General features: G+C 38.5%; 1 protein-coding gene across 10 annotated transcripts in view; it reads right to left on the bottom strand.

Annotated features, from left to right (window-relative positions):
- The window catches only part of GCH1 (GTP cyclohydrolase 1), a 108,556-nt gene that overhangs the window by 76,021 nt on the left and 9,307 nt on the right, over positions 1–23,228 (bottom strand). Inside the window, exon 2 of one of the 10 annotated variants that reach the window (XM_073211225.1) lies at positions 13,770–14,305. The exons of the other annotated variants lie outside the window; for them this stretch is intronic. Coding sequence (XP_073067326.1) covers positions 14,013–14,305 — 293 coding nt within the window. The 3' untranslated portion in view covers positions 13,770–14,012. Of the gene's footprint in view, positions 1–13,769; positions 14,306–23,228 lie in introns of those variants that run through there. 10 annotated transcript variants of the gene reach the window in all.

Genomic DNA, 23,228 nt, shown 5'->3' with positions numbered 1-23,228 from the left:
ATTCCATTCACAATTGCATCAGAAAGAATACAATACCTAGGAATAAACCTAACCAAGGAAGTGAAAGACTTATACCCTGAAAACTACAAGAAACTCTTAAGAGAAATTAAAGAGGACACTAACAAATGGAAACTCATCCCATGCTCTTGGCTAGGAAGAATTAATATTGTCAAAATGGCCATCCTGCCTAAAGCAATCTACAGATTCAATGCAATCCCTATCAAAATACCAACAGCACTCTTCACAAACTGGAACAAATAGTTCTAAAATTCACATGGAACCACAAAAGACCCCAAATAGCCAAAGCAATCCTGAGAAGGAAGAATAAAGCAGGGGGATCTCACTTCCCAACTTCAAACTCTACTACAAAACCACAGTAATCTAGACAATTTGGTACTGGCACAAGAACAGACCCACAGACCAGTGGAACAGGATAGAGAATCCAGATATTAACCCAAACATATATGGTCAATAAATATATGAAAAAGGAGCCATGGATATACAATGGGGAAATGACAGCCTCTTCAACAGCTGGTGTTGGCAAAACTGGACAGCTACATGTAAGAGAATGAAACTGGATCATTGTCTAACCCCATACACAAAAGTAAATTCAAAATGGATCAAAGACCTGAACATAAGTCATGAAGCCATAAAACTCTTAGAAGAAAACATACGCAAAAATCTCTTGGACATAAACATGAGCAACTTCTTCCTGAACTTATCTCCCCGGGCAAGGGAAACAAAAGCAAAAATGAGCAAGTGGGATTACATCAAGCTGAAAAGCTTCTGTACAGCAAAGGACACCATAAATAGAACAAAAAGGCATCCTACAGTATGGAGAATAGATTCATAAATGACAAATCGGATAAAGGGTTGACATCCAAAATACATAAAGAGCTCATGCACCTCAACAAACAAAAAGCAAATGAGCCATTTAAAAAATGGGCAGAGGAGCTGAACAGACAGCTCTTCAAAGAAGAAATTCAGATGGTCCACAGACACATGAAAAGATGCTCCACATGGCTAATCATCAGAGAAATGCAAATTAAAACCACAATGAGATATCACCTCACACTAGTAAGGATCGCCACCATCCAAAAGACAAACAAGAAATGTTGGCAAGGTTGTGGAGAAAGGGGAACTCTCCTACACTGCTGGTGGGAATGTAAATTAGTTTAACCATTGTGGAAAGCAGTATGGAGGTTCCACAAAAAGCTCAAAATAGAAATACCATTTGCCCCAGAAATTCTACTTCTAGGAATTTACCCTAAGAATGCAGCAGCCCAGGTTGAAAAAGACATATGCACCCCTATGTTTATTGCAGCAATATTTACAATAGCAAAGAATTGGAAGCAACCTAAGTGTCCATCAGTAGATGAATGGATAAAGAAGATGTGGTACATATACACAATGGAATATTATTCAGCCATAAGAAGAAAACAAATCCTACCATTTGCAACAACATGGATGGAGCTAGAGTGTATTATGCTCAGTGAAATAAGCGAGGCTAAGGAAGACAAGTATCAAATGATTTCACTCATCTGTGAAGTATAAGAACAAAGAAAAAACTGAAGGAGCAAAAGATCAGCAGACTCACAGAACCCAAGAATGGACTAACAGTTACCAAAGGGAAAGGGACTGTGGAGGATGGGTGGGAAGGGAGGGATAAGGGCAGGGGAGGGTGGGAAGAAAGCAGGCATTATGATTAGCATGTATAAAAAGGGGGGGCACAGTGAGGGCTGTACAACACAGAGAAAACAAGTAGTGATTCTACAGCATCTTACTATGCTGATGGACAGAAACTGTAATGGGTTTTGTAGGGGGGACTTGGTGATGCAGGGTGTCTAGTAAACAATGTTCCTCATGTAATTGTAGATTAATGATACAAAAAAAAAGACCTCAACAAAGTATTAGCAAACTGAATTCAAAAATATATCAAAAGGATCATCCATCAAGACCAAGGGATGCAAGGATGGTACAATATTCGTAATCAATCAACATCATGCACCACATCAACAAAAAGAAGGATAAAAGTCACAGGATCCTCTCAATAGGTGCTAAAAAAAGCATTTGACAAAATTCAACATCCACTCATGATAAAAACTCTCAACCAAATGGGAATAAAGGGTATGTACTGCAACATAATTAAGGCCATATACAACAAACCCACAGCCAACATCATACTTAATGGTGAAAAGCAGAAAGCTTTTCCTCTAAGATCAGGAATGAGACAAGGATGTCCACTCTCACCACTTTTATTCAACATAGTACTGGAGGTCCTAGCCACTTCAATCAGACAACACAAAGAAATAAAAGACATTCAAATTGGAAAAGAGAAGTTAAACTGTCACTATTTGCAGATGATATGCTATTGTACATAGAAAACCCTGAAGACTCCACCAAAAACCTATTAGAATAACTAGATTCAACAAAGCTGTAGGATACAAAATTAATACATAGAAATCCTGTTGCATTCCTATATACTAACAACAAACTAGTCCAAAGAGAAATCAGGAAAACAATTCCATTTATAATTGCATCAAAAAGAATAAAATACTTAGGAATAAACCTAACCAAGGAGGTGAAAGACTTGTACTCTGAAAACTATATGACACTCATGAGTGACAATAAAAAAGACACAAATAAATGGAAATCTGGGCTCATGGATAGGAAGAATTAATATTGTCAAAATGACCATCCTGCCCAAAGCAATTTACAGACTCAATGCAATCCCTATCAAAATACCTATGGCATTCATTTTAGGAAGCAGAAAGGACCCTGAACAGCCAAAGCAGTACTGAGAGAGAAGAACAAAGGTAGGGGTATTATGGTCCCTGAATTCAAGCTATACTACAAATCTACAGTAATTAAAATAGTAATGTACTGGCACAAGAACAGACACATAGATCAATGGAACAGAATAGAAAGCTCAGAAATAAACCCACACATATATGGTCAATTAATATATGATAAAGGAGTCATGAATATACAATGGGAAAAAGACAGTCTCTTCAATAACTGATATTGGGAAAACTGGACAGCTACATGCAAGAGAATGAAACTGGATTATGGTCTAACTCCATACAAAGAAACCATAAATCTCTTGAACATAAGCATAGCAATTTTTTTCTGGACACATCTCCTAGGGAAGGGAAAGAAAATAAAAAATGAACAAGGAGGAATATACCAAACTAAAAAGCTTCTGTACAGCAAAGGACACCATCAACAGAACAAAAAGGCAGCCTACAGTATGGGAGAACATATTTGTAAACAATTTATCAGATAAAGGGTTAATAATGAAAATATACAAAGAACTCATACAACTCAACACGAAAAAACAACCCAATCAAAAAATGGGCAGAGGACCTGAACAGACGTTTTTTCCAAAGAGGAAATTCAGATGGCCAACAGGCCCGTGAGAAGATGCTCCACATAACTAATCATCAGGGAAATGCAACTCATAAACACAATGAGATATCACCTCACACCAGTTAGAATGGCCATTATCCAAAAGATAAAAAATAACAAGCTTTGGCAAGGATGTGGAAAAAAGGGGAACCCTCCTACACTGACTGTTGGTGGAAATTTCAATTGGTGCAGCCATTGTGGAAAGCACTATGGAGGTTCCTCAAAAAACTAAAAATAGAATACCATATGACCCAGTAATTCCACACCTAGGAATTTACCCAAAAAAAACAAAATCCCGATTCGAAAAGATATATGCACCCCTATGTTTAGCACCACATTACTTACAATAGCCAAGTTATGGAAGCAACCAAAGTGTCCAGCAAAAAGATGAATGGATAAAGAAGATGTGGTACAGATACACAATGGAGTATTATTCTGCATAAAAAAGAAATAAATCTTACCACTTGCAACCACATGGATAGACCTAAGTTAAATAAGCCAAGAAAAGAAAGACAAATACCATATGATTTCACTTATTTGTGGAATCTAAAATGAAACAAAACAAAACAAAGTCATCAGAATAGCATTAGACTCATGGACACTGAGAAGTGACTGGTGGTTACCATGGAGGAGGGGTTGGGATGGCTGGGTGGGGAGGGAAAGGGGATAAAGAAGCACAAAAATTCTCAGTCATAATACAAGTACCACAGGGATGGTAGTACAGCATGGAGAATATACTTAAAGATTCTGTAACATCTTTCTATGTTGACAGATAGTAACTACACTATTTGGGTTGAGGATTTAATAAATATGGGTAACTGTTGAACCACTATGTTGTATACTTGAAACCAATTTAAGATTGTATATCATCTATACTTCATTTTAAAAAAAGGGAAGAAAAGGTAACCAGTGAGTTCACTGTTTATGTGAATCATCCAATAAATCCTTTTGATTATTTTTTTTAAAAGTACAACATAGTAAACATATTCAGTATTTCTACAACATCTTTCTATTGTGATAGATAGTAACTACAGTAGATGGGGTGAAGATTTAACAATGCAAATAACTGTGGAATCACTTTGTTGTATACTTGAAACCAATATAATATATCAACTACACTTCAGTACAAAAAAATACTTAAAAAAATATAGAGATTAAAAAAAATAGGCCATGAACATAAGAGATCAAATTCAGGATAGTGGTTACCTCTATAGAGGAAAAGAGGATTAGAAAGGGATAACTATGAAGTTTTATCTGTATTTTTTAAAGCAATTATAGAATATTAAGATTTGTTAAAACTGGATAAATGTCAGTTAAACAAGTTCTTTATACTTTTTCTTTCATATTTGAGATATTTATTAACAAAAAGATACTTTAAATTGAGGTGTTCATATACATGCTGGTGTTTTTCTTCCTGGAAAAAAAAAAAGCAAGAAACTCAGGTTACAGGTCTGCAGCTGGAGGAGGATTACAGAGGAAAGAAAACTCCATTAGAAACTCCCCTAAATCACATTCTGCAATTAAAACAAAAGCTTCTGCCCGGCCTTCGGGCGCCATTAAAACTTTTTGCTTTGTACTTCCTGTTCGAAAAATTTGTCTTAAAATAAATTACAAGAGGAAAGAAAACCGCTATCTCTGCTCTCATTTCCATCATGATGGTACACCTCTTGTTAGAACTTCCAATACAGCTTTTTGCACTGCAAGACAGAGCTAACATTTGGAAAACTTGGCCAAATATGCTTGAACCCAGACATTCCAAAGACTGATGTAATGGCAGAAACTAAGATGACGTTAGACAACCACTCACACTGTCTACTAGAGTAGGCAGGGCTGCTGCTCAGCTTTGATATACTCCATGAACTTATTTCATGAACTGCAAATTTGTCAGCAGGAAAAATCCAATACATTGTAAAGAAAGTAAAAGTTTGGTTATTTTGGAAAATCTCATTCCTGTCATCTGTGGCAGAGAAATTCCCATGTTGCTTCTAAGCAGTTAAAATATAGCTTAGACAACATGGATGGACCTTGAGGATCTTATGCTAAGAGAAATAAGTCAGAGAAAGACAAACACTATAAGGTCTCACTTGCATGTGGAATCTAAAAAAAGCTGAACTCAGAAATAGAGTAAAATGGTGGTTACCAGGGCCTGGGATGGGGGAGAGATGTTGGTCAAAGAATACAAACTTTCAGTTAGAATATAAATAAATTCTGGGGATTTAATGCACAGCTCTTTTATTATTGTTAACAACATTGTATTACTTGAAAGTTGCTAACAGAGTAGAATTTTGTGATCACAAAAAAAGAAATGGTAATTATACAATGAGATGGAGGAGTTAGCTAACTTATGGCAGTAATCATATTGCAGAATATAAGTGTATCAAATAAACAGGTTGTACAACCTGTTAAACTTGTACAATGTTGTGTGTCAATTATATCTCAATAAAGCTGGAAAAAATATATAGCCAAGGCTATTGAAATAAATGTACTAGCTGCTCTGAAAATAATATGATATGCATGTTTCATTCAGCAAATACAGTACCAGTGAGCTATTCCCATACTCTTAGCTGACTTCATGAACACAATGTCTGTTGGTAAGGGACAAGTTTTCACATATTAAGTTATCTTTATTAACTAAGACTTTTTTCTGATTACAATAGTAATGTTTGTTATGGTTTATTTATAAAATATTGAAATACTAAAATGAGGAAATGGAAGCACATATAATCTCTCTAACCAGACAAAACTACTTGACTGGCTTGACGGGAACCACATGTACAGTGGTTCAAGAAATAAAATGGTAAAGTGGAAGGAATTAATTAAAAGAATCCAGAGACCCATGTCCTCCCTTGAGTTTTGTGTGTACTGTGACCAGGGCTACAGGATCTTCATAGGTAAAAGGATGGGTTTTGAAGAAGGAGTTTAACATGGCTTGTACAATTCTGGGGTTGTTAGAAATCAATGTCAAATTCTTATAGAGTTATCCTCCTACCTCCACTGGTCAGCCTTTGAGATGTGCATACCAGTTGCTAGTGTCTTTCTGTACTGAGGTAGAGGAAAGCACCTGTTTTAAACTATTTAAAGATTGATTCATGGATAAAACTGGAGGCTGCTGATCATATACGCTATTAACACTCAAAGTTATCCAATACAAAAAAACTCTCATTCTGGTCTCAGCTTACTACTCTGAAAATCTATGGTAGACCACAATTAGAGCCTTGGAAAACTAAGGGAAGAAACAGAGTGTATTCAAGGAGTCATTAAAAAAAAAAAAAAAGATGCACACTTGCCAAATTTAGTTTTTTAAATTGGATAATTGTGTACATCTTTCACAATCCAGCTGTTATACTGAAAATGGAATTTACAAAACAGATGGTGGTAACAAGGTCTGGTTCACAGCAGTTCTAAAGAAAGAACACACCAATCTGATAAACTACCCATTTGCTTCAAAAGCCTTTAATAGACTCATCCCTTATCATCCTACATTCACTTATGCCATGGGATTTCACCCAGACAGATGTTAGGACACCATCTGTAATCCTATCTGACAAATAAGTACCAGTACTAGTGACAAATGATTAAGGGAGAAGGGATCATCTTTCAGAACAGTAGCTCCCAAATATGGTCAATCATAGGGAGCTTTGGAAAACTTCCAATTTTCCACGCCACCCTAAGAAAGTCTGATTCACAGGTGTGGGGGGTGAACTAGTTGGGCTGGGAGCATAAGCTTTTGAGGGATGAAAGAGGATGAAGGTTGAAAATGTACCAACTACTGTCCCTAGTTTGCTATTTAGCAAAGCCAAAGAGTGGGCAATATAATTCCTTACCATAAGCCCTGACTACAGTCACCAAGTCAGAGGGTGACAATTCCTGCCAAACACTGAAGGCTGCACTCCAGGGGGGAAAGGGAGGCCTGGGACACAGACTACAGCTGGAAAAGAGGAGAAGACGGGAACAGAAGCTGAAGCCAACTTCATCCACAGCCAGCAACCAAAAGGACCCAGGTGGTTCGGTAAAGGAAGGAGGGCCTCACATAAGAAAGTTGTACCCATATCCTAGAAAAATACCAGACACTTAAGAAACACCAGCTGGGTCCTACAGCAAGTTCACTAGAAGTCAGTCTCAAGGGTAACATGATCAAGTTTTCACAGGTCCTATACTGGTTTCTGAGTTGGACACAAATTCATCAACCCACGGCCTCAAGGAAACTTAAAAAGATGTGAGGAAATAAGAGGCCTGCATGTAAAAATATTTGGAGGATGAACAGAAGCTGAACTACAAAAGCAGTAGTTTATTTACATAAAGGGAAAGTTATGGACTGGGAGAACAAATATGGCCATATTGAAGATAAAGATTTGACCCAGGCCTTAAGGATAGATGGAAGAACAGGAACAGAGAGTTCTCTAGACGGAGTAAGAAAGAGGGGTACTATATGAGAGGAAACACAGCGATGGGAAACAAAACAGTACAGCAGACTGCCTGAGTGGGTCTAGGCCATGGGCAGAAATCAGATTCCCTTCTGTTTTAATTAGAGCATTTTTCAAATTAAATCTTACAATCAATCAGTTTGTGGCCTCTTTCAAGCCCTGCTACACTCTGCTTTAGTTAAAATAGTTATCCTCCCCATTTTATAGATGAGCAAACTGATGCCCTTTTTGGAAACGTTATGTGCCTACTGAAGAAGAGCCAACTAGGCATTGTGCATGCTGGGTTCTGACTTCTGTCCTATAACTTCCAAATGAGGGCCCTGATCGCCAGCTGCCGTGACTCTGAACATGGCCTTCCAGAAAAATGGACTCAAGGGGAAGATACTAGAAGGGGCCCACCCAAACCAGTTGCTGCAGTTCACAGTCATCCATGAGGTGACAAGGCCTAAAGTCAATGACAGCAAAGGAAACAAAGACAGTAAATCTGATTTTTTTTTAAAAAAAGATAAAATTAGTTATAAACATGGGGGTTGAAGAAGAGGAGAGAGTCAAGCTAACTGCCAGCCCAGGAGAGCATATAGAAAGAGCAGCCTGATACCCAGAGGCTGCTAGAGCCCAGAGTTGGTGTACAGAGGTCACAAAACACTGTTTTATCAACTATTTATTTGGTTTGTAGAAGAGAAAATTCAGTAACTTAATGCTACTTTGACCTTTACTTTTTGAAATCAAACTGGAACAGTTTCAGGGGAAAGGAGAATCCCATTAAATCTTCAAACTAATAAAAAGCCTTTTTTTAAAAAAGGAACTACTGAAGTTTATCCTAGGAAACCCCCCACTAAAAAGAATCACTTTTCATAACAACAACAGTCTTTAAATCTTCAAGATCCAACTATATTCTGTCTCTTGGTAGTGAAACCACATGAAGAAAATAGCATTTTTGCTAAAAATGATTTCCCTGAATTTAACCAAGCCTTTAGACCTTATTTCAGTTTCTAGGAATATGAGGAACAGAGAAACAACTTAAATTAAAACAATCAGACAAATCCCCAAGATGGACTGTCTTACAACTGACAAGCTCTGATAAATCAGTGTGACAGCAGGAGGGTGTGGGGTGGAGGGATTGGGGGGGCGGCCAGTAGGCAGCAGGGACTCTTCTAGATTAAATCCAACAATCAAATGTAAATGTATGGATCTGGAGTGGGTCAGGGTTTGAACAAATCATGAGCAAAAGACATCTGGGACAACTGGAGAAATATGAATGTAGATTAGGTATTAAATGATATGAAGGACTTAATACTTAATTTTATTAAGGATAGTGTAAGTAGTTAAGAAAAATATTTTCTAGGGTGACATTTCATCTCTAAATACACATATCTGATTTGCTTGGTAAAAGAATAGACCATGCCAATATGGCAAAATGTTAATTATGAATCTAGGTAGAAGTATACAGCTGTCCATTATACAATTTTGTCTACTTTTGTGTCTGAGAATTTTACATATGAAAAGTAAAAGTAGGGGCTCTCTTGTCCCCTCCTGGAGTGAGCCAGGAGCTTTTCCTCTCACTTTATTTCTAAATAAAAGCCTCTCCCTGGCTCTGCTAAAAAAAAAAAGTGAAAGTAAAATAAACTGACATTATCCTAATAGAGAATATTAGTTTCCTCGGTGTTACTGTTCTACCAACTAATCCAACAAATCCTCTTCTAATTGATATGGAACCATATTAATGGACTAAAACCTCAAGTGCTAATATGACTAGCAACTGCTTCTTCTTCTAATAGAACTGTCTACAATACTCCTGGAGGGAAAGTGTTTGAATAAAAGTTTTGCCTAATCAAAGGGGGCTATAGCTTAGAAAACCACAGACCCTAAAGAGCATACAGATGAAGAACGTTTTCAAAAATCTACGTCACAAGGAAAAATAAGAGACCTGTCACCATAGAGTCTATCTACATGGCTTGAGTGTTTCAAAGGAAAACAGCATCTCTAGCAAAGAGAGAAGCCTAAGGCCCTTGCCAGGACCCCGCCTGTCAGCTGCTGGAGGTCAATAAGGGTGAGTGATGACACAATGCTGATGAGCAAGCCCACACTAGAGAGGCTTCCGCATGGCAATTCAACCCCTGGTCCCATTGCCTCTCCCTTATAGACCAAATGCAGCATAGTCTTAAAAGTGACTTGTCTAGGGTCATAAACTAGTAAGTGGGGATTCTGTGACTAGCCCAGACTAGTTCTTTTTCCCACTTTGCTAGGATGTCTTTGTTGACCACTAAAAGAATTTAGGCAAACATAATACAACATAATTATGTTCCATCTGTACCAACATATCCACATTGTGTTCCCTGCTGTATATTTGCAACTTGAATGTTGCCTAATTATTCAAAAAGAAGTTAAAATAAATGTGCATCTCTGGAACTTATATGCCATTTTAATTAAACATAAAATTACTTTAAATGAAACATTAAGAACTCATAGCTGCATGTAACAAAGCCCTAAAAACAAATGTTTAAAACAGAACTGAAAAGATTCTGAACAATAAAATCATTAAAAGACTCACATTTATAAAGTATAAATGACCACAGCATAATTCAATGGGCTTTTGACAAAATATATAAAATGTTGGTTTTTAAATATCATCTTTAAAAGATTAAATGGGGAAAAGTGTGTTAGTTATTTATTCACCTTTGAATTGAATGTAATTTAGTAAAAATGCTTTCAATTCATAAATTCCCCTGATCAAAACTTCATGAAATATCTTTAAATCAGGGTATTAAGAAATGCCTCATGGATTCACCACTGAATTTTATCAGACATATAGAGAAGACATAATACCCATTCTCCTTGAAGTTTTCCAAAAAATTGAATAGGAGGGAATACTTCCAAACTCATTTTATGAAGCCAGCATCACTCTAATACCAAAACCAGACAAAGACACCATAAAAAAAGAAAACTACAGACCAATATCCCTGATGAACATAGATGCAAAATACTCAACAAAATTTTAGCAAACCAAATTCAAAAATACATCAGGAGGATCATACACCATGATCAAGTGGGGTTCATCTCAGGGATGCAAGGATGGTACAACATTCGAAAATCCATCAACATCATCTACCACATCAACAAAAAGAAGGACAGAAACCACATGATCATCTCCATAGATGCTGAAAAAGCACTCAACAAAATTCAACATCCATTCATGATAAAAACTCTCAACAAAATGGGGAGGGCAAGTACCTCAACATAATAAAGGCCATATATGACAAACCCTTGGACTTCACTCGCTTGCTCAGCAAACACTTCAAGGGCTGCATTCTGAGTTCCTCCTGTGGGTCTTCTTCTCCAGCCTCTATGGCCTGGGCCCCTCCTGGAGGAATTTGAGAGAAGTGCAATGTGGGGAGCTCCTCCCAGGGGGCTGCTTTGTCTTGTTCTGTGTGTGGAGGTGGGTTGTTTTATTTTGGAGATTCCTCCCTGTCTCCCTCCACCCTCCCTCTCCCGGCCTTGTCTGGAACTTGGCTGTTGGCTCAGAGTGGGTGGGGAGGGGCTGCCAGGGGTGCCCTGAGTGTTCCCCATCCTCCTTTCCCTGCTGCCAGAGGGGGTGGGGGCACCTCTGGACAGGCTGGACTCCAGATGCAGGTGTCAGGCCAGTGCCTGGGTGGAGACACAGCTGCTGACTGGCAGCAGAGGGCAGAGCATGGCTCCTTGGGCCCCCTTGGACCACCCATCCAGTCATAATAAAAGGAATTCCCTCAAAAAAAAAAACCATCATACTTAACAGTGAGAAGCTGAAAGCTTTTCCTATAAGATCAGGAACAAGACAAAGATGCCCACTCTCCCCACTTTAATTCAACATAGTACTGGAGGTCCTAGCCACAGCAATCAGACAACACAAAGAAATGCAAAGCATCCAGATTGGTAAGGAAGAAGTCAAACTGTCACTATTTGCAGATGACATGATATTGTACATAAAAAACCGTAAAGACTCCACTCCAAAATGACTAGAATATCTGAATTCAGCAAAGTTGCAGGATACAAAATTAATACACAGAAATCTGTTGTATTCCTATACACTAGTGATGAACTAGCAGAAAGAGAAATCAGGAAAACAATTCCATTCACAATTGCATCAGAAAGAATAAAATACCTAGGAATAAACCTAACCAAGGAAGTGAAAGACCTATACCCTGAAAACTACAAGACACTCTTAAGAGAAATTAAAGAGGACACTAACAAATGGAAACTCATCCCATGCTTTTGGCTAGGAAGAATTAATATTGTCAAAATGGCCATCCTGTCTAAAGCAATCTACAGATTCAATGCAATCCCTATCAAAATACCGACAGCTTCTCCAACAAACTGGAACAAATAGTTCTAAAATTCATATAGAACCACAAAAGACCCCAAATAACCAAAGCAATCCTGAGAAGGAAGAATAAAGTAGGGGGGATCTTGCTTCCCAACTTCAAGCTCTACTACAAAGTCACAGTAATTAAGACAATTTGGACTGGCACAAGAACAGACCCACAGACCAGTGGAACAGAACAGAGAGTCCAGATATTAACCCAAACATATATGGTCAATTAATATACAATAAAGGAGCCATGGGTATACAATGGGGAAATGACAGCCTCTTCAACAGCTGGTGTTGGCAAAACTGGACAGCTACATGTAAGAGAATGAAACTGGATCATTGTCTAACCCCATACACAAAAGTAAATTTGAAATGGATCAAAGACCTGAATGTAAGTCATGAAACCATAAAACTCTTAGAAAAAAACATACGCAAAAATCTCTTGGACATAAACATGAACAACTTCTTCATGAATATATCTCCCCGGGCAAGGGCAACAAAAGCAAAAATGAACAAGTGGGACTATATCAAGCTGAAAAGCTTCTGTACAGCAAAGGACACCATCAATAGAACAAAAAGGTATCCTACAGTATGGGAGAATATATTCATAAATGACAGATCCGATAAAGGGTTGACATCCAAAATATATAAAGAGCTCATAACCCAAAAAGCAAATAACCCAATTAAAAAATGGGCATGCAAGTTGAACAGACACTTCTCCAAAGAAGAAATTCAGATGGCCAACAGGCACATGAAAAGATGCTCCACATGGCTAATCATCAGAGAAATGCAAATTAAAACCACAATGAGATATCACCTCACACCAGTCAGGATGGCCAACATCCAAAAGACAAACAACAACAAATGCTGGCAAGGATGTGGAGAAAGGGAACCATCCTACACTGCTGGTAGGAATGTAAACTAGTTCAACCATTGTGGAAAGCTGATGAAGGTTCTTCAAAAAACTCAAAATAGAAATACCATTTGACCCAGGAATTCCACTCCTAGGAACTTACCCTAAGAATGCAGCAGCCCAGTTTGAAAAAGACATATGCACCCCTGTGTTTATCGCAGCACTATTTACAACAGCCAAGAAATGGAAGCAACCTAAGTGTCCATCAGTAGATGAATGGATAAAGAAGATGTGGTACATATATACAATGGAATATTATTCAGCCATAAGAAGAAAACATATCCTACCATTTGCAACAACATGGATGGAGCTAAAGGGTATTATGCTGACTGAAATAAGCCAGGCAGAGAAAGACAAGTATCAAATGATTTCACAACCAGGCAGAGAAAGACAAGTATCAAATGATTTCACTCATTTGTGGAGTATAAGAACAGAGAAAAACTGAAAGAACAAAACAGCAGCAGATTCACAGAACCCAAGAATGGACAAACAGTTATCAAAAGGAAAGGGACTGGGGAGGATGGGTGGGAAGGGAGGGATAAGGGGGAAAAAGGGGCATTATGATTAGCACACATAATGTAGGGGGGAGCATGGGGAGGGCAGTATGGCACAAAGAAGACAAGTAGTGATTCTATAGCATCTTACTAGGCTGATGGACAGTGACTGTAATGGGGTATGTGGTTGGGACTTAATAATGGGGGAATCTAGTAACCACAATGTTGCTCATGTAAGTGTATATAATGATACCAAAAACAAATAAAATAAATAAATAAAGGGGGTTAAATTAGAAAAAAAAAGAAATGCCTCAAAACTAAAACAAGTTGGCTTTCTCTGCTAGAATTCAGGAAGAAAAATAGAATTCCTATGTAGTAGAATTCTCACATGTTAAATGGATCTTCATGTGAAACTGTCACATAGGTAGTTAGAACCTGAGGAACACAATGTCACCTGAAACATGAGGCTTGTAGTCATGTTTACCTGGGTTCTGCTCTGGGACCTCTGGCAAGTGACTTAACCTGCACCTCTCAATTTCCACTTCTCTAAAATGAGTATGACTTCCAAGTTGACAGGAAGATTGAGGGCATCCAATGGACACAACCTGGCCCCCAGAGTTTTGGTTCCCAGGCTCTCCTCTTTGACACCTAAGGCTTTCTTCATTCGCCAGCACCCAGCACACTGCTGCCTTGATACACACCACAGGGAAACACAGTTGATCTGCCAGTCAAGAAAAAATACCTCAAAAAATTTGTTTTCTATTATTTGTGAAATTAATCCCTAAAGTCTTACAATCTGTCTTCTGACCACATAAAGGTATTGAAATTACTAACCTCACCTTCAAATCAAATCTCAGTGCTCACTGCTAACGTGTGAAGATGTCTACAGCACTTTATGCATACTAACTCACTGAATCCTCACAGTAACCCTGTAAGATGGATGACCACTATTTATTAATAGCCCCATTTTACATATGAGGCAACTGAGGCACAGCTGGTAAGCAATCAGATTTGAAGCCAGGTGATCTGACTCATCTACCACATCTCATGACCTCTTCCTTTTGTTCCTTGTTCCTTTTAAGACCATTTTCTGCCAACACTTACACTCTAGGATCTGCTGTCTCTGACAATGCCATTTAGGGCTGTCTATGCAGATTCTTCTCTCATTCTTCTTACTATGGGAATGTAGACACCTAAAGTTTAGACTACCCATCTCCTCCTCTCCCTCCTTTGAGGAGCTCAGGCATGCTCCTAGATTCAGCTGTCAGCTTTATATGGATAATTCACAAATTTAAATCTCTAGCCTTAAACCATCATGCCATCTCTTGGTATGTTTAAGTTACTCTCTTTTCCTCTGTACAAATGCAAATTCTAACCACCCTCATCTCAAAATTTGCTTTGCTGCTTTTAGTGCAGAACAAAACATTTCAGAATTTAGTGGTGTACAACTGTTTTATTAGGTGCCTGGATTCTGTGGGTCAGGAATTCAGACAGGGCACAGAGGAGATAAATGGCCTCTACTACACAGTATCATGGGCCTCAGTGGGCATGACTGCTGGGGGCTGGAATCACCTGATGGAGTCTTTACTCACATGTCTCGTGTTTGATGCTAGCTGCTGGGTGGGCCCTCAGCTAGAGCCATCACGTGCCTTCATGTGCCCGCATGTGGCAGAGCTTCCTCACAGCATGGCAGCCTCAGAGTAACTGAACTTTTTACATTGTGGCTCAGGGCTCCAAAGTGTCCCATATGCTTAAAACACATTCCAACTAGTCTAATCCCACAGTTCTTCCTCGCTATAAAGGAATGAATATATTAAGCATTCGGTGGCTTTTTGCATGCCTTCTTAATTCTTATACGAGCCCTGGCAAAGCAGATATTACTATCCTTTACAAAAAAAGAAAGATGACAATTAAGTTTAGAAACATGCCAGTAATTGTACAGACAGTTAAGGAATAAGGTCACATTCAAATTGAGGCTCTTTGTATATGTAATAAATATTACAATGATGATCAAGCTTGCAAATATACACATCTAACTATTTTTCCCTAACTTCAGGGTAAAAGTTTTCAGTAACCAGATTTTTCTTTTAGTTACCCATTAGGAAGAGATATATTTCTTTTGCTCCTAGATCTGAAACAACTTTGCAACAATATTTACCTATTTGAAAATACATGCACATACTTCAAAAATCGAAAACTGAAAATGCAGAGAAAGTCTTGCTTCTACTCTTGTCCACCATCACCCAGCACATATTCCTGATTAACATGTAACCGCTTGTGCATCCTCCAATTCTTTTTTTTTTTTTTTTGAGAGGGCATCTCTCATATTTATTGATCAAATGGTTGTTAACAACAATAAAATTCAGTATAGGGGGGTCAACGCTCAATGTACAATCATTAATCCATCTCAAGCCTAATTCTCGTCAGTCTCCAATCTTCTGAAGCATAACGAACAAGTTATTACATGGTGAACGAATTCTTACATAGTGAATAAATTCTTACATGCTGAACAGTACAAGGGCATTCATCACAGAAACTTTCAGTTTTGATCATGCATTATGACCTATAAACAATCAGGTCAAATATGAATATTCGTTTGATTTTTGTACTTGATTTATATGTTGATCCCACATTTCTCCTATTATTATTATTATTTTTATTTTTAATAAAATGCTGAAGTGGTAGGTAGATGCAAGATAAAGGTAGAAAACATAGTTTAGTGCTGTAAGAGGGCAAATGTAGATGATCAGATGATCAGGTGTGTGCCTATGGACTAAGTATTAATCCAGGCTAGACAAGGGCAGCAAGACATCCACGGATGCAGAAGATTTCTCTCAAAGCAGGGGGGGTGAGGTTCTGAGCCTCACCTCTGTTGATCCCCAAATTCTCACCTGATGGCCCCCCTGCGACTGTGCCTGTCTTAGGTTGTTCCTCCCTTGAGGAATCTTACCCGTCTCTGGCTAACCAGTCATCTTCCGGGGCCATACAGGGAAATGTAAAGTTGGTAAGTGAGAGAGAAGCCATATTGTTTGTAAAGGTTAGCTTTTTACTTCTTTGCAGATTTATGCCCTGTGGCTTCTATGCCCAGCACTTGTCTCGAGGTATCTTTACCACCTGGAGGAATTATGATACTCGGTAAATTCGATATGAGGCACGAATTCTATTTAAGGGTTGTAATTAGGAAGGAAGAAGAAAAGCTATAGATGTAGCATATGAAGGAAACATGGGAGGATTGATTATTTCTTTGACATATCTTCTTGTATAGTACCTTAAGTATGTATAGGTTTTAAACAACTAACTAATTTGCACACACATATTAACATAATAGGAATACGGTGACATAAACAAAGCAAATCTATAATTACCATCCATCTCCAATGAAGCCAAGAAAACCATTTAGGCACCATAGGCATTTGTGAAAATTTATCTATGATATGATGGATATTGTCCAACTGTACTTGAATCATCATACAAATTAAAGCAGCCCATTTCTGGGATCTGTTCATATCCCATATGTTCTTTTAACCATAGATAGTCTACAGTCATGAGATTTTGGAGTGCTACAACTTGCACCCCTCCCAACTCCTGGTTGAGTTCCAACAGTACAGATCCGGTCAAATTCGTTGTCTCACTATATGCACATGCCAGCCTAGACATCTCCCTCCCCATTCCAATGGCAAGTCCAGGAGACAGTGGGCTGGATGCAGCCACAACCGCAGCATCGTCCGGATCCCTGTGGAGGCTTTTTGATGATCATCCCCAGCACAAGTCCTCCAGAGAGTGCTGATGCCGGAAGCTCCTCCTCTTATCGTATCTTAGTTCATTTTCTGGGTATCCAAGCTAGGCCTTGATCTTCTGCATAGAAACAAACAGACCCTTTGCCCACACTTTGACATGCCCTCTATACCACTGTGTAGAACTCATTGGAGGTCAGCACACAGGAACTGCTTTTTTTTTTTTTTTTAATTAAGAGAAAGGAATATTATCAGAAAAGAGTACCTCCATAGCTGATCATCTAACACCCTTTAAGTGATCAACATTAAGGATATTTAAAGCATGCGTTGATCTTTGATTTACCAATAGTTTTATCCTGTCAAGGAGTAATCCCCGTTTTCTTTCTTTTTCTTTTTTTTTTTTTTTTTTAATTTTTAATCTACACTTACATGAAGAATACTATGTTTACTATGCTCTCCCCTATATCAGGTCCCCCCTAACAACCACATTACGGTTACTGTCCATCAGCTTTGCAAAATGTTGTAGAGTCACTACTTGTCCTCTCTGTGTTGTGCAGCCCACCCTCCCCTTTCTCCCTCCCCTCCATGCATGCTAATCTTAATACCCCCCTTCTTCTTCCCCCCCCCATCCCTCCCTGCTCACCCATCCTCCCCAGTTCCTTTCCCTTTGGTACCTGTTAGTCAATTTTTGGGTTCTGTAATTCCGCTGCTGTTTTGTTCCTTCAGTTTTTCCTTTGTTCCTATACTCCTCAGATGAGTGAAATCATTTGGTATTTCTCTTTCTCCGCTTGGCTTATTTCACTGAGCATAATACTCTCCAGCTCCATCCATGTTGCTGCAAATGGTTGGATTTTTCCACTTCTTATGGCTGAGTAGGATTCCATTGTGTATATGTACCACATCTTCTTTATCCATTCATCTATCGATGGACATTTAGGTTGCTTCCAATTCTTGGCTATTGTAAATAGTGCTGCGATAAACATAGGGGTGCATCTGTCTTTCTCAAACTTGATTGCTGCGTTCTTAGGGTAAATTCCTAGGAGTGGAATTCCTGGGTCAAATGGTAGGTCTGTTTTGAGCATTTTGATGAACCTCCATACTGCTTTCCACAATGGTTGAACTAATTTACATTCCCACCAGCAGTGTAGGAGGGTTCCCCTTTCTCCACAGCCTCGCCAACATTTGTTGTTGTTTGTCTTTTGGATGGCAGCTATCCTTACTGGTGTGAGGTGATACCTCATTGTAGTTTTAATTTGCATTTCTCTGATAATTAGCGATGTGGAGCATCTTTTCATGTGTCTCTTGGCCATCTGTATTTCTTTTTTGGAGAACTGTCTGTTCAGTTCCTCTGCCCATTTTTTAATTGGGTTATTTGTTTTTTGTTTGTTGAGGCGTGTGAGCTCTTTATATATTCTGGATGTCAAGCCTTTATCGGATCTGTCATTTTCAAATATATTCTCCCATATTGTAGGGTTCCTTTTTGTTCTATTGATGGTGTCTTTCGCTGTACAGAAGCTTTTCAGCTTAATGTAGTCCCACTTGCTCATTTTTGCTGTTGTTTTCCTTGCCTGGGGAGATATGTTCAAGAAGAGGTCACTCATGTTTATGTCTAAGAGGTTTTTGCCTATGTTTTTTTCCAAGAGTTTAATGGTTTCATGACTTACATTCAGGTCTTTGATCCATTTTGAGTTTACCTTTGTATATGGGGTTAGACAATGGTCCAGTTTCATTCTCCTACATGTAGCTGTCCAGTTTTGCCAGCACCATCTGCTGAAGAGACTGTCATTTTGCCATTGTATGTCCATGGCTCCTTTATCAAATATTAATTGACCATATATGTTTGGGTTAATTTCTGGGGTCTCTAATCTGTTCCACTGGTCTGTGGCTCTGTTCTTGTGCCAGTACCAAATTGTCTTGATTACTATGGCTTTGTAGTAGAGCTTGAATTTGGGGAGTGAGATCCACCCTACTTTATTCTTCTTTTTCAGGATTGCTTTGGCTATTCGGGGTCTTTGGTGTTTCCATATGAATATTTGAATTATTTGTTCCAATTCCTTGAAGAATGTTGCTGGTAATTTGAGAGGGATTGCATCAAATCTGTATATTGCTTTGGGCAGGATGGCCATTTTGACGATATTAATTCTTCCTAGCCATGAGCATGGGATGAGTTTCCATTTATTAGTGTCTCCTTTAATTTCTCTTAAGAGTGACTTGTAGTTTTCAGAGTATAAGTCTTTCACTTCTTTGGTTAGGTTTATTCCTAGGTATTTTATTCTTTTTGATGCAATGGTGAATGGAATTGTTTTCCTGATTTCTCTTTCTATTGATTCGTTGTTAGTGTATAGGAAAGCTACAGATTTCTGTGTGTTAATTTTGTATCCTGCAACTTTGCTGTATTCCGATATCAGTTCTAGTAGTTTTGGAGTGGAGTCTTTAGGGTTTTTTATGTACAGTATCATATCATCTGCAAATAGTGACGGTTTAACTTCTTCTTTACCAATCTGGATTCCTTGTATTTCTTTGTTTTGTCTGATTGCCGTGGCTAGGACCTCCAGTACTATGTTAAATAACAGTGGGGAGAGTGGGCATCCCTGTCTGGTTCCCGATCTCAGAGAAAATGCTTTCAGCTTCTCGCTGTTCAGTATAATGCTGGCTGTGGGTTTATCATATATGGCCTTTATTATGTTGAGGTACTTGCCCTCTATTCCCATTTTGCTGAGAGTTTTTATCATGAATGGGTGTTGAATTTTGTCAAATGCTTTTTCAGCATCTATGGAGATGATCATGTGGTTTTCGTCTTTCTTTTTGTTGATGTGGTGGATGATGTTGATGGATTTTCGAATGTTGTACCATCCTTGCATCCCTGGGATGAACCCCACTTGGTCATGGTGTATGATCCTTTTGATATACTGTTGAATTCTGTTTGCTAATATTTTATTGAGTATTTTTGCATCTACATTCATCAGGGATATTGGTCTGTAATTTTCTTTTTTGGTGGGGTCTTTGCCTGGTTTTGGTATTAGGGTGATGTTGGCCTCATAGAATGAGTTTGGGAGTATTCCCTCTTCTTCTATTTTGTGGAACACTTTAAGGAGAATGGGTATTATGTCTTCTCTGTGTGTCTGATAAAATTCCGAGGTAAATCCGTCCGGCTCCGGGGTTTTGTTCTTGGGTAGTTTTTTGATTACTGTTTCAATTTCTTTGCTCCTAATTGGTTTGTTTAACTTTTGTGTTTCTTCCTTGGTCAGTCTTGGGAGGTTGTATTTTTCTAGGAAGTTGTCCATTTCTTCTAGGTTTTCCAGCTTGTTGGCATATAGGTTTTCATAGTAGTCTTTAATAATTCTTTGTATTTCTGTGGAGTCTGTCGTGATTTTTCCATTCTTATTTCTGATTATGTTGATTTGTGTTGACTCTCTTTTTCTCTTAATAAGTTGGGCTAGAGGCTTATCTATTTTGTTTATTTTCTTGAAGAACCAGCTCTTGGTTTTGTTGATTTTTGCTATTGTTTTATTCTTCTCAATTTTGTTTATTTCTTCTCTGATCTTTATTATGTCCCTCCTTCTGCTGACCTTAGGCCTCATTTGTTCTTCTTTTTCCAGTTTTAATAATTGTGATGTTAGACTATTCATTTGGGATTGTTCTTCCTTCTTCAAGTGTGCCTAGATTGCTATATACTTTCCTCTTAAGACTGCTTTCGCTGCATCCCACAGAAGTTGGGGCTTAGTGTTGTTGTTGTCATTTGTTTCTATATATTCCTTGATCTCTATTTTGATTTGTTCATTGATCCATTGATTATTTAGTAGCATGTTGTTAAGCCTCCATGTGTTTGTGAGTCTTTTTGTTTTCTTTGTAGAATTTATTTTACTTTCATACCTTTGTGGTCTGAAAAATTGGTTGGTAGAATTTCAATATTTTGGAATTTACTGAGGCTCTTTTTGTGAGCTAGTACGTGGTTATTCTGGAGAATGTTCCATGTGCACTTGAGAAGAATGTATATCCTGTTGCTTTTGGATGTAGAGTTCTATAGATGTCTATTAGGTCCATCTGTTCTAGTGTGTTGTTCAGTGCCTGTGTGTCTTTACTTATTTTCTGCCCGGTGGATCTATCCTTTGAGGTGAGTGGTGTGTTGAAGTCTCCTACAATGAATGCATTGCAGTCTATTTCCCTCTTTAGTTCTGTTAGTATTTGCTTCACATATGCTGGTGCTCCTGTATTGGGTGCATATATATTTAGAATGGTTATATCCTCTTGTTGGACTGAGCCCTTTATCATTATGTAGTGGCCTTCTTTATCTCTTGTTACTTTCTTTGTTTTGAAGTCTATTTTGTCTGATATTAGTACTGCAACCCCTGCTTTCTTCTCACTGTTGTTTGCCTGAAATATGTTTTTCCATCCCTTGACTTTTAGTCTATGCTTATCTTTGGGTTTAAGGTGAGTTTCTTGTAAGCAGCATATAGATGGGTCTTGCTTTTTTATCCATTCTATTACTCTATGTCTTTTGATTGGTGCATTAAGTCCATTTACATTTAGGGTGACTATTGAGAGATATGTACTTATTGCCATTGCAGGCTTTAGATTCGTGGTTACCAAAGGTTCAAGGTTAGCTTCTTTAGTATCTTACTGCCTAACTTAGCTCGCTTATTGAGCTGTTATATACACTGTCTGGAGATTCTTTTCTTCTCTCCCTTCTTATTCCTCCTCCTCCATTCTTCATATGTTGTGTGTTTTGTTCTGTGCTCTTTTTAGGGGTGCTCCCATCTAGAGCAGTCCCTGTAGGATGCCCTGTAGAGGTGGTTTGTGGGAAGCAAATTCCCTCAGCTTTTGCTTGTCTGGGAATTGTCTAATCCCGCCATCATATTTAAATGATAGTCGTGCTGGATACAGTATCCTTGGTTCAAGGCCCTTCTGTTTCATTGCATTAAGTATATCATGCCATTCTCTTCTGGCCTGTAGGTTTCTGTCGAGAAGTCTGATGTTAGCCTGATGGGTTTTCCTTTATAGGTGACCTTTTTCTCTCTAGCTGCCTTTAAAACTCTTTCCTTGTCCTTGATCCTTGCCATTTTAATTACTATGTGTCTTGGTGTTGTCCTCCTTGGATCCTTTCTGTTGGGAGTTCTGTGTAATTTCATGGTCTGTTCGATTATTTCCTCCCCCAGTTTGGGGAAGTTTTCAGCAATTATTTCTTCAAAGACACTTTGTATCCCTTTTCCTCTTTCTTCCTCTTCTGGTATCCCTATAATACGAATATTATTCCTTTTGGCTTGGTCACATATTTCTCTTAGTGTTGTTTCATTCCTGGAGATCCTTTTATCTCTCTCTATGTCAGCTTCTATACGTTCCTGTTCTCTGGCTTCTATTCCTTCAATGGCCTCTTGCATCTTATCCATTCTGCTTATAAATCCTTCCAGGGATTGTTTCACTTCTGTGATCTCCTTCCTAACATCTGTGATCTCCTTCCGGACTTCATCCCACTGCTCTTGCATTTTTCTCTGCATCTCATCCCACTGCTCTTGCATTTTTCTCTGCATCTCATCCCATTGCTCTTGCGTTTTTCTCTGCATCTCTGTCAGCATGTTCATGATTTTTATTTTGAATTCTTTTTCAGGAGGACTAGTTAGGTCTGTCTCCCTCTCAGGTGTTGTCTCTGTGATCTTTGTCTGCCTGTAGTTTTGCCTTTTCATGGTGATAGAGATAGTTTGTAGAGCTGGTACAAGTGACCGCTGGAAGAGTTTCCCTTCTTCTTGGTTTGTGGCCTTCTCCCCCTTCGCAAGGCGCTGGGTTCTTGCAGGTGTGGATGTGGTCTGGATGTTGTCCTGTGTCCTGTGGTCTCTATTTTAGGAAGATTTTTCTTTGTTATATTTTCATAGCTCTATGTGTTTTTGGGAGGAGATTTCCACTGCTCTACTCAGG

This window comes from Manis javanica, chromosome 8 (assembly GCF_040802235.1).
Source record: "Manis javanica isolate MJ-LG chromosome 8, MJ_LKY, whole genome shotgun sequence".
NCBI classification, from domain to species: Eukaryota; Metazoa; Chordata; class Mammalia; order Pholidota; family Manidae; genus Manis; species Manis javanica.
The sequence above is the reverse complement of the archived record's forward strand: the minus strand, read 5'-3'. Positions and strand labels throughout refer to the sequence as shown.